Consider the following 10,000-nt stretch of genomic DNA (forward strand, 5'->3'; position numbering starts at 1 on the left):
CTTTGTGAGGAGAAATTGGACCCGAGCGCACCGTGTCCCCCGTTGGCCAAGAGAAGTGTGCGGCAGGCAGCCAACTGGCATGGCGCTGGCATGGCTCCCCCCACCGTGCAGGTGCAGGAGCCTCGTTTTGTACAAACATGGCTACAAATCCTTCCCTGGTTTCTCTTGGCCTTCCATTGTTTGTGGTCGCATGGCACAGATGGAGCGACAGCTTTTTGTCTTCACAAGCCACCATATTGCGCTCATGCGTTCCCTCCCGCAATTGGACCTGTGCCGCTCGGGTGCTCTTTTTCTTTGGCTGCGGCTTCCAGCGTGCACCAATTGGTTCGCAAAGCCCTCTGGGCGGCGGCGGCGGCGGCGGCGGCGGCGGCGGCGGGTCATCTTCCGTCGTCTTTCGCTGAGCTAGGCCAACTTGAAGCCCCGGCCGGTTGCACATTGCCAAGGATTTCCTTTGAAACGTGCTCTTGAACATTCGTCCGAATCACTCGTTTGTGGGCTTTGGCGGAAGGGGGGCACATTCCAGCCAGCCGCTTTTCACTCAGCGCTCCCTCCCTCCCTCCCTCCCTCCCTCCAAAGCTGATTACAGCTGCGTTGCTAATGAAAGCTAATCCCGTGTCACGGCGTTGTGGAGGCGGCGGCGGCGGCGGGAACGTCTTCAGAAAGGCTCCAAAGCTGCCGATCCGAGAGCCGTGTCACGGTTGGCGAGTCGGGCGAGCGTTTGCACGTCAACGTTGAAGACCACAATGGCGCCATTGTGCTTTGTTTACAAACACAGCCAAGTGTGACTATGGACAGGGAGCTTTGACAGTCAGTGGCGCCCGCCATTGATGGTGGCTCAAAACACCTTGGCGCACGCTGGTCTCAATGTTTGTCTCTTTTTGCCCGCGCTTGCCATGGAGGCAGAAAATGGACGGGGAGATTTTGGGCGTTCCGTCGTCGTTTCATTGATCCAGCGCAGGGAGGGGGGCCCTCTAACTGTGTCATTGATCCGCTGCCACTCTGCCCACCCGCTGCAGCGGGAATCCACTGCGGGGACCGTCCACTGCACCCCCGCCCGCACCCATCGATCGGGGGGGATTTCTGATGGCGCCGGCGTGCGCGCCCGCTGGCAATGCGTTGGAATGTGTGGAGCAAACGGCCCCGGCCGAGTGTCGCTCCACCACGTCCACCCGTTTGTTTGCCGTGTTTTAGGCCTGGCTCGACTGCGGTGCGTCAAAAATGAAGACTGTTTCCCTGGCAACGCACTTTATTGGCTTTCAGCTCAGCTCAGTAGCTTTTCATGGTCACCAACGCTTAGCCCGTGAACGCTCTGATGAGATGAGTCACCCACACTAGCGATGATGACATTGACTTGGGGTCACTGAGCTCTTGAATTTGTTCCACAGAAAAAGGCATGCACGTTGAGGGTCAAGAACTTCCGGAGGCAGAGGCCAGCCTGTTGTTAGTTCTGAGCCGCCGCCGCCGCTGTCGTCCGCAAAGGGACAGACGGCTCGTTTGAGACGCTTGGCTGCATTTTCTTGAGGCTTTGGCGTGACGTCGAGGCAGTCTGTTTGTCGCTGGCCCTTTTGGAGCATCTGGAGCACTCTGTCCTACGGACAGGGCTCCGTTGAATTTGGAAGAACGTACCATGACGTACATACTCGTCCACGGCAGTAACGGTTGGATTCCGCTCGATGAACGCGGCGAATGCAAACGCAGGATGAAACGGCCCAGACTGGTGATTTGGAGACAGAAGCGCGTGAGCCAAAACGGAATTGTGCGAGAGTGGCCTGCCTGCCTGCCTGCCTGCGAGGGAGGGAGGGAGGGAGGGAGGGAGGAATGAATTCATTTTGCTCCGGGAAGAATATCAAGTTTCCGTGGCTGCCGCTGGCAGGGCAAATAGGGCTCTGCTCTGCAAGGGGCGCCAGAGCGCAGGTCTGCTTACTGCTGGCGTCACCTCCGGCGAGGATGGAGGTTAGCGTACGCGCGCGCGCGCGCGCTGGCTGGCGCCAGCTTGAGCAGGATGCATGCGCAGCTTTCCAAATGAAGAGGCACCTTTTTGACCCAGTTTGCCTTGATCTCCGCAGCCGTTCCGTTCCCGCCCAGTCATCGACTGACGGCCAAAGAGGTGTTTGACGGCGAGGGCAAGCCCAGAGTGGACGTGCTGAAAGGCCACCTGACCAAGGAAGGACGCGTGGAGGAGGCGGTGGCGCTAAGGCTCATCAGGGAGGGCGCCGCCGTCCTGCGCGCCGAGAAGAACCTGCTGGACATCGAGGCCCCGGTGACAGGTCGCCCACCACCTTCTTGGATTTCAATTTAAAGTTGTCCGCATTCCGCTCGAGCCGAGAGCGTCCGTAGTTGTTTACTTTTTTCCCGCCGCTCCTCTCGCCTGCGCCTTCCGAGCGGCCCTTTCCAAGGCCGCTTTGGATTTGGGGGGAGCAGCGAGCGGCTCAATACTCGCAAAAGAGTCCCGCCTCGTCGTCAGCAAACGCGTGCGTCTCCAAATGTTGACGTGGAAATGTCGGCGTCATAGTTTGTGTCCCAAAATGGGAGGCAAAATCTTTCTTTCTTTCTTTCTTTCTTTCTTTCTTTCTTTCTTTCTTTCTTTCTTTCTTTCTTTCTTTCTTTCTTTCTTCCTTTCCTTACTTCCTTTCCTTACTTTTCCTTCCTTTCTTTCTCCCTCCCTCCCTCCCTCCATTAGACTTGCCAATGAGGCTTCTTTGATGCCTTTCAAAACCGACACAGGATCCATGGCAACCGGCCATCGTTGAGTCGCGCCATTGAATCGCCGGCCCAGCCCACCTGGCTTACTCTGGGCCGCTTGGCTATCTCGCTGGCTGTGTTTGCCCGCCCGCCCGCCCGCCCGCCCAGCCAACCATTCACCCGCCGCCGAACCTTTCAGGTGCCTGCGTCAGAGGAGGCAAAAATGAAGGCAGATGCGCTCGACCAGACTTCTACGCCAATTGCGCTATTCTCGCTCTCACACGCGCAAAACAGGTGCTGAGGCACTTGTTTGAAACATATTGTTTGTTTGTGGTGTAATGGCGCGTCTGCCGCTTCCAGTCCACCTTTGCTCTCTGAAGTGCACGCATTGCAGTTGGCCAGGGCAGCCGTTGTTGCTGTCGTCGCGCCCGCCTCGCTCGGAGCCCGATACGGGCCAGGCCTCTGGCGCTCGGAGCGCCCCGTGTGGGTTCTGAAGCTTCATTGTGTAACAGCCGCCCACTCGCCCGGCCGCTCGCTAGCTGCAACGCTTCTCAGGGTGCTCGCTCGCTCGCTCGCTCGCGGGCTGCGGTCAGAACAAATGGTTCCTCGCCGCGGTTAATTTACTCCCACCTGTTCTTGTGCTTCTCTCGCGTACGGGTAGGTGGACTGAAGCCGAGCGACAAACACATTGTTTCTGGCGGCGTGAGCCCCCCCCCCCTCCCTCAGATTGATGGCCTCTCGCGCTTTGTCTGAATTGCTGAAAGGTTTCGTTGCGGCGGCTCGTGCGGATCCCGCCCGCTCCACCATGCGAACCAGATGGAGCGGTGGCGGTCGACCGGCTGTTTTTTTCTTTTTCAAATATTTGGAGTTGACGCCTGCTATCGGCGGCGGTTGACTGGCGGGGGGGGAAGCCACGTTGAAACTCGGTGGGTGGTGTCAGTCTAGAAAAAAGCTGATAAGAAGATCACACGGATTTTGTTTCCGCTTGTAGTGTGCGGCGACATCCACGGCCAGTTCTTTGACTTGATGAAGCTGTTTGAAGTGGGAGGCTCCCCGGCATCCACGCGCTACCTTTTCCTGGGCGACTACGTGGACAGAGGCTACTTCAGTATCGAAGTGAGTGGCCGGCCGAACCCGAGTGCGAGAGGCGACGGAAAGGAGCGACCCGGCGCTGGCCGGCTGGGCGGCTGGCTGGCTGGCCGGGCGGCCGGCTGGGCGGCCGGCTGGGCGGCCGGCTGGGCGGCCGGCTGGCTGGCTGGGCGGCTGGCTGGCTGGGCGGCTGGCTGGGCGGCTGGCTGGCTGGCTGGCTGGCTTTGCGTCTTGACCGCAGCGCTCACTCTTGTGGTGGCAGTGCGTGCTCTACTTGTGGGCCTTGAAGCTCCTCTACCCCAAAACCCTGTTTTTGCTGCGCGGGAACCACGAATGTCGGCATTTGACAGAGTATTTCACCTTTAAGCAGGAATGTAAGTCCTCCTCCGCCGCCGCCGCCACCACCGCCGCCAATGCTTGCTAGTTTGACCCGCCTCCCCGGCCTGCGTGGCAGGTCGAATCAAGTATTCCGAGAGGGTGTACGACGCCTGCATGGACGCCTTTGACTGCCTTCCCCTGGCGGCGCTTATGAACCAGCAGTTCCTTTGCGTACACGGAGGACTTTCTCCAGAGATCACAAATCTGGACGACATCAGGAAAGTAGGTGGCCCGGGTGGGCAGGGCGGTTTGTTGTTGTTGTTGTTGTTGTCGTCGCAATTGCGCCGCAAACGAGCAGCAAAGCCAAGTGGCCAGCGACGGAGGACAAACGTCTGGCTCGGGCCCTTTCACGTGCTTTCAATGTGCTCTTTGCAGCTAGACAGATTCAAAGAGCCCCCGGCCTACGGGCCCATGTGCGACCTGCTCTGGTCCGACCCCCTGGAGGACTTTGGCAACGAGAAGAGCCAGGAGCATTTCACGCACAACACGGTGCGGGGCTGCTCCTACTTCTACAGGTGGGTGGCGCCGGGCCGGGCCGAGCCGGGCCGAGCCGGGCCGAGCCGGGATGAGCCGGGATGAGCCGGGGCGCTCGATGCTGACCGTACCGCAAAAATTGGCGGCCTCAGCTCGATTAGCGAGTCGGCGAGCCTGGGTCAAAGGCGTTTTTCTCCTTTCCCTCCCCTTGTGCCGGCCGCTGCAGCTACCCGGCTGTTTGCGACTTCCTCCACCACAACAATTTATTATCCATCATCCGGGCCCACGAAGCGCAGGATGCCGGGTGAGTTGCGACAAAGGGGCTAGTGGGGGGATGGATCCAGCCGCGCTCACCTTGCTTGCCCGTGCGCTCGCCAGGTACCGCATGTACCGAAAGAGTCAGACCACCGGCTTCCCCTCCCTCATCACCATCTTCTCTGCACCCAACTACCTAGATGTCTACAACAACAAAGGTGAGGCGACAGCGGGAGGACCGAGCCCGCTCGTTTGCATTTGATCCCTTTCCGTGGTTTGCGTTTTGCGCAGCGGCCGTGCTGAAGTACGAAAACAACGTGATGAACATCCGCCAGTTCAACTGCTCGCCCCACCCCTACTGGCTGCCCAACTTCATGGATGTCTTCACCTGGTCGCTGCCCTTTGTCGGCGAAAAGGGTCGGTCGGGCCAGCTTTCCTAGCCGCTCGCTCGCGCTGCCTCGATCGGGTTGCCGGAGTTCTTCCTCTGCTCCTTCCGCAGTGACCGAGATGCTGGTGAACGTCTTGAGCATCTGCTCCAACGACGAGCTGACCACTGACGAGGACCTGGACGGTAAGCCCAACGGGATGGAGCTCTTATTGCGCTCTGGGCGTTTCTTTCTCCTCATTCTTGACATGCTCCTCGAAAGCGTCACGCTTTTCATCACGCAACCCCGAGGTTTCCTTCACATCTTCATTTCCTCTTTGTTTTGACTTCATCTAATTTGTCTTCTTTGTTTTCCAGACTTTGTTTTTTTCTTTACGCTTGTGGTGCTGTCTTTGCCCCCCCCCCCCCCCCCCCCCTGCCCCCACCCCACCCCACTTCTTCCTCCACTGCCTCCACTTTCATGCCGCAGCCATCCACTGACTTGTCTATCCCCTTTTTCTTCTGTCCTCTTCTGGGGGTCTTTGATGAGAAGGACAGCTAATATATGCCCCCAAAACAGGTACAAACAAACTCCAGCCACCGCGGTGGCGGCGTGTGCGCTCGCGCAGCGGCTTTGCCAGGTACTCGCCGACCTGCGACCGAGGCTCCTCGTCGTGTCAGCAAAGGTTTCTGTGCGGCGGCGCCCCGGTGTAGACTTTTCAAATCCGTTTCCCTCGTCGCAAATGAATGGCAAAGCGAGTCAATGTGTTTGAAAAACGAGCGGCGAGCCGTCGCCGTAGCGGCTCGCCGACGTGGCGACCGTGTGCTCGTTTCCCTTTCTTTCTCTGGTACGAAGCTGCCGAGACGAGTCGGGAGGTCGGGGTGGCGCCGTACGCGTGATGCTTGACGAGCGTGTCTGTTGGGCATCGCCAATGGTGATGATGGTTTGTGCCCCGCAGGTGCCACGGCTTCTGCGCGCAAGGAAGTCATTCGTAACAAGATCCGCGCCATTGGGAAGATGGCCCGCGTCTTCTCCGTGCTCAGGTACCGACTAGTGGATGGGATGGGATGGGATGGGATGGGATGGGATGGGATGGGATGGGATGGGATGGGATGGGATGGGATGGGATGGGATGGGACGGCCGACGCGTCTTTTGGTCGGTCGGTCGCGCCGACCCAAATGTGCGACCGCACGCACGCACGCACGCTAAAAAACACCAGACGGCATTTCCAACGCGTTGGCAAAATGAAAGACGATGGCGGGCAGTATTGGGTCCAAAAGAAAACAAATCCTACATTACTCGGCGGTAGCGTTGAGCAAGACGATGCCAGTTTTGTTTGGAGCAGCCGGTGACGCCGGCACCTTTGTTTGCACATCAGGGAGGAGAGCGAGAGCGTGCTGACGCTGAAGGGCCTCACCCCGACCGGCATGCTCCCCAGCGGCGTGCTGTCCGGCGGCAAGGAGAAGCTGCAGAACGGTAAGCCCGATCCCGCCCGCCCGCCACCCCTCCTCCGCCCCCCACGGCTCCTGCCCCAACCGTGTCTGCGGCTAAGCTGGCAAGGAGAAAGTCTCGCTCGCACTTATGATCCACCGGGGGGCGCCGCCCTGGGGTCCTGCCCCAGCCGTGCCTGCGTCTCAGATGGGAAGAAAAAGTCTGCCTTGCTCTTGCTTGCTTTTCAAATGTGGCCCATCTTTCTTTCTCGTCTTTCTGTTTTCCTCTCTCCCTAGAAGCCGCAGGTCGATTTGTCTTCCGCGAAACGCACACGTGTGACCGCCCTACCCGCCTCATTTTGTGAGAGCGATTTTAGTTGTCCTGCTCACCCTCTCATGTTGAATTCCAAACAGCTCCAGCAATTTGCAGTCGTGTTTTTGAGTAAAAAAGAAAAAAAAGGTTGTTTGGATCTCAGCAGCGATGCTCGGGAGTGGACGAGCGGCGGGCGGCCTATGAAAGGGGAGGCCGCAAATCCGAGCCGAGATCCCGCTGATCTGACTCGCCAAAACGCTCGTGTAAGAAACGACATCCCGAATGGGGTTTCGAGCGGGGCTTCTCAAACCTTTTTGCTCGTCATCCAAACTTGACCTCCCCCTTTTGCACTGCACCAGTCCCTCCATCGTGTGGCCCAAAAGAACATTTACTCGCAAAAAAAAAATCTCACATGCTCAGCCCAAGTTTGCCTGAAGATTTTGAGGGCCGTATGAAACGTTTTTGCCTGAGTTTGTTTTGAGTAGATGGATGGAGGGAGGGAGGGAGGGAGGGAGGGAGGGAGGGAGGGAGGCATGGATACTTTATTGGTCCCCAGGGTTGTTTTATGTATGTGTGTGTGTGTGTTTGTGTGTGTGTGAGAGAGAGCTTTTTTTCACTGAGCATGAGAGATGAATTTTTAGCCTGCGCTTCACTTGGACCCCGCCCCCCCCTTCTCTATCTCGCCCATCCGTCTGCGCTAACGTGACGGGAAATGTGTCGATAACGAGCACGGTCGCTGGCTCGGTCGGTCGGTCGGTCGGTCAGTCAGTCGGTCGGTCTGTCAGTGGGTCGGCGTCGGCGGTGCTCCTTGACAACGTGACCTCCTCTTTGCTCACCTCTCTCACTGGTTTTGCAACCCCCCTCTTCTTCTCTTCAGCGACTATCGAAGCTATTGAGGCTGACGAAGGTAAATCACCAGCTCCTGTGTTGCTCTGCACAGCGCGCGCGCGAGCGAGCGAGCGAGGGAGGGAGGGTGCGCGGGGGCTTTCTTTCGGCGGCGGCGCTGCCGCCGCTTGGGGCGTCCTGGTAGCTGTGTGAGAGTCGTGCGGACGGACGTAAGAAGCCCTGCGTGGCCACGCGGATCTGAAAGGGGAACCGCTCGGCAGCACCTTTGATTGGCGCTCCAGCAGCGTGTCCAAGTGCCACTGAGGGCCAGCCACCCGGTATGTGGCGCGGGCCGTGGAAAAAGAGCAAAGCCGGTGAAAGGATCCAGCTCCAAAAACCAAACCAAACAAAAAGTCGATTTGATCGCATTTGGTTCAATGCTTTGGCCACATTTCTGAGAGTGGTCATTTGTTTGTGGAAAATCACAAATCGGATCAGGCTCATTTGACTGGATGAAGGATGTTTCTCAAACACAAATTGAAGTGACCGCCTGCCTGCCTTCACTTATTCATTTTGTGGCTCTCAGTGGACAACATCTGGACCTCCCCCCCCAAAAAAAGCAAGCGGCAGGCATCCTGCCAACAGTTTGAAAGCGCCCGAGCCTTACGAAAAGCCGCGTGAGCGCCAGCACATTGGGCAAAATGCTGGTGCCGCTTTTGCTACCAAGCCCGCCTCCGCCTCACCACCACCCCGCTTGGCCACCCGGGCAAGAATGACGTCAAGTGCGCACTAAATAGTAGCTGGCCACGCTGCTATTTAGGCTTGCTTCCAGCGGAGGAGGCCTCCTCAGCTTCCTCTTCTCTGTGACGTGGCGTGGCGTGGCGTGACGTGACGTATGCCGAGAACCCGCGTCTGACCGGAGCCATGCAGCAACGGGCAAGCGCTCAGAGCCCAAGCGGCCGGAGGGAGCGTCCTCTCCGTGTTGCTGGGTGCCTCTGCCGTTCGACCATTAGGCTTGGAAGCCAGCCAGCCTAGGTTGAACCAAGCGCCTTTTTACAAGCCTCCCTCCCTCCCTCCCTCCCTCCCTCCCGCTTTGGTGGCCGTCTTACCATCGGGAAGCAAAAGCTCGAAATGAGACAAACAGGACATGACACCAGGTTGCGATATATGTACCGTACGCTCCGTCTAGTTGGTCGCGAGTGAGCCAAAGCCACACAAATTGCAAATTGGCGTGGTTGCGCTACTCAACTCCTGCTTGATGCTACGTCCCAAACCACCACGGAGCTATCTTTGGGGAGCAATTGCACTCCTCGGAAGAGATGCTTTTCCTCCGTCCCTTCTCCTCCGACACCCCGATTGCTGCATGCTCCGAGCAGACGAGCCAAGCGCTAAGCCCCCCCCCCCCCTTCTGTAGCTTCTCTGCCTGGTTGCGCTTTGTGGACGTCAACGTCTCTGTGGGCTCCACCACTCCTTGTCTTTCCTGCCTTTTGTCTTTCTTTTTCCACCCTGTGAAACGTCGCCGGGTTCCGTGCGGGTGCCATTTTGGAAACGAGCGGCGCGTCCAAACCCTCCAAACGCTGGCAAAAGGCCCGTTCATCCCGACACGGCGATGGCAGATGCAATTCCCAATCCTCTCGTCCGTCCCCTTCCAAAGTGGCATTTTGGTTGTTTCCCCCCGGCGCTGCATCGCGGCTCAGTCTCCCCCGCCGGCGCAAACAGGAGCTCGGCACATTCACCGGGTGGCTCTCCCGTGCGGTGGGTGCCTGACAAGGTCAAACGCTGCAAGTGCGACGGGCGGGGTGACGTGGCTACTCTGAGCCAATGTTGCCGATTTCTTTGGCTTTCTCTCTCAGGAGGTCTCGACCGACCCGACGGGGCTTTTTGATTTGATCGACTTTTTTCATTGCAATATCTTCTCGTTCCGGGCAGCAATCAAGGGCTTCTCGCCCCAGCACAAGATCACCAGCTTCGAGGAGGCCAAGGGCCTGGACCGCATCAACGAGAGGATGCCGCCGCGGCGGGACGCGCTGCCCTCCGACGCCAGCCTCAACTCGCTTAACAAGGCGCTGTCGTCGGAGACCAACGGCACGGACGGCAAGGGAAGCGCCAGCGGCATCCAGTAGAGGGAGGGAGGGAGGGAGGGAAGCGGAGGGAGGGAGGGAGGGAGGGAGGGAGGGAGGGAAGCGGA

The 10,000-nt window shown here is 58.6% G+C and overlaps 1 protein-coding gene across 7 annotated transcripts in view; it reads left to right on the top strand.

Moving 5' to 3' along the window:
* LOC125982513 (protein phosphatase 3 catalytic subunit alpha) overlaps positions 1–9,967 on the top strand; it is a 13,637-nt gene extending 3,670 nt beyond the window's left edge. Inside the window, exons 1-15 of one of the 7 annotated variants that reach the window (XM_049743298.2) lie at positions 1,821–1,953; positions 2,067–2,267; positions 3,674–3,798; positions 4,034–4,145; positions 4,226–4,371; positions 4,525–4,664; positions 4,850–4,927; positions 5,002–5,096; positions 5,170–5,295; positions 5,378–5,449; positions 5,796–5,822; positions 6,202–6,286; positions 6,623–6,720; positions 7,865–7,894; positions 9,742–9,967. In XM_049743298.2, coding sequence (XP_049599255.1) covers positions 3,709–3,798; positions 4,034–4,145; positions 4,226–4,371; positions 4,525–4,664; positions 4,850–4,927; positions 5,002–5,096; positions 5,170–5,295; positions 5,378–5,449; positions 5,796–5,822; positions 6,202–6,286; positions 6,623–6,720; positions 7,865–7,894; positions 9,742–9,935 — 1,293 coding nt within the window. In that variant the 5' untranslated portion in view covers positions 1,821–1,953; positions 2,067–2,267; positions 3,674–3,708 and the 3' untranslated portion in view covers positions 9,936–9,967. Of the gene's footprint in view, positions 1–1,820; positions 1,954–2,066; positions 2,268–3,673; positions 3,799–4,033; positions 4,146–4,225; positions 4,372–4,524; positions 4,665–4,849; positions 4,928–5,001; positions 5,097–5,169; positions 5,296–5,377; positions 5,450–5,795; positions 5,823–6,201; positions 6,287–6,622; positions 6,721–7,864; positions 7,895–9,741 lie in introns of those variants that run through there. The other 6 variants (XM_049743236.2, XM_049743272.2, XM_049743251.2 and 3 more) reach the window with 6 other exon arrangements.
* Positions 9,968–10,000: the final 33 nt, after the last annotated feature.

The sequence above is a fragment of the Syngnathus scovelli genome, chromosome 1, assembly GCF_024217435.2.
Source record: "Syngnathus scovelli strain Florida chromosome 1, RoL_Ssco_1.2, whole genome shotgun sequence".
NCBI lineage: Eukaryota > Metazoa > Chordata > Actinopteri > Syngnathiformes > Syngnathidae > Syngnathus > Syngnathus scovelli.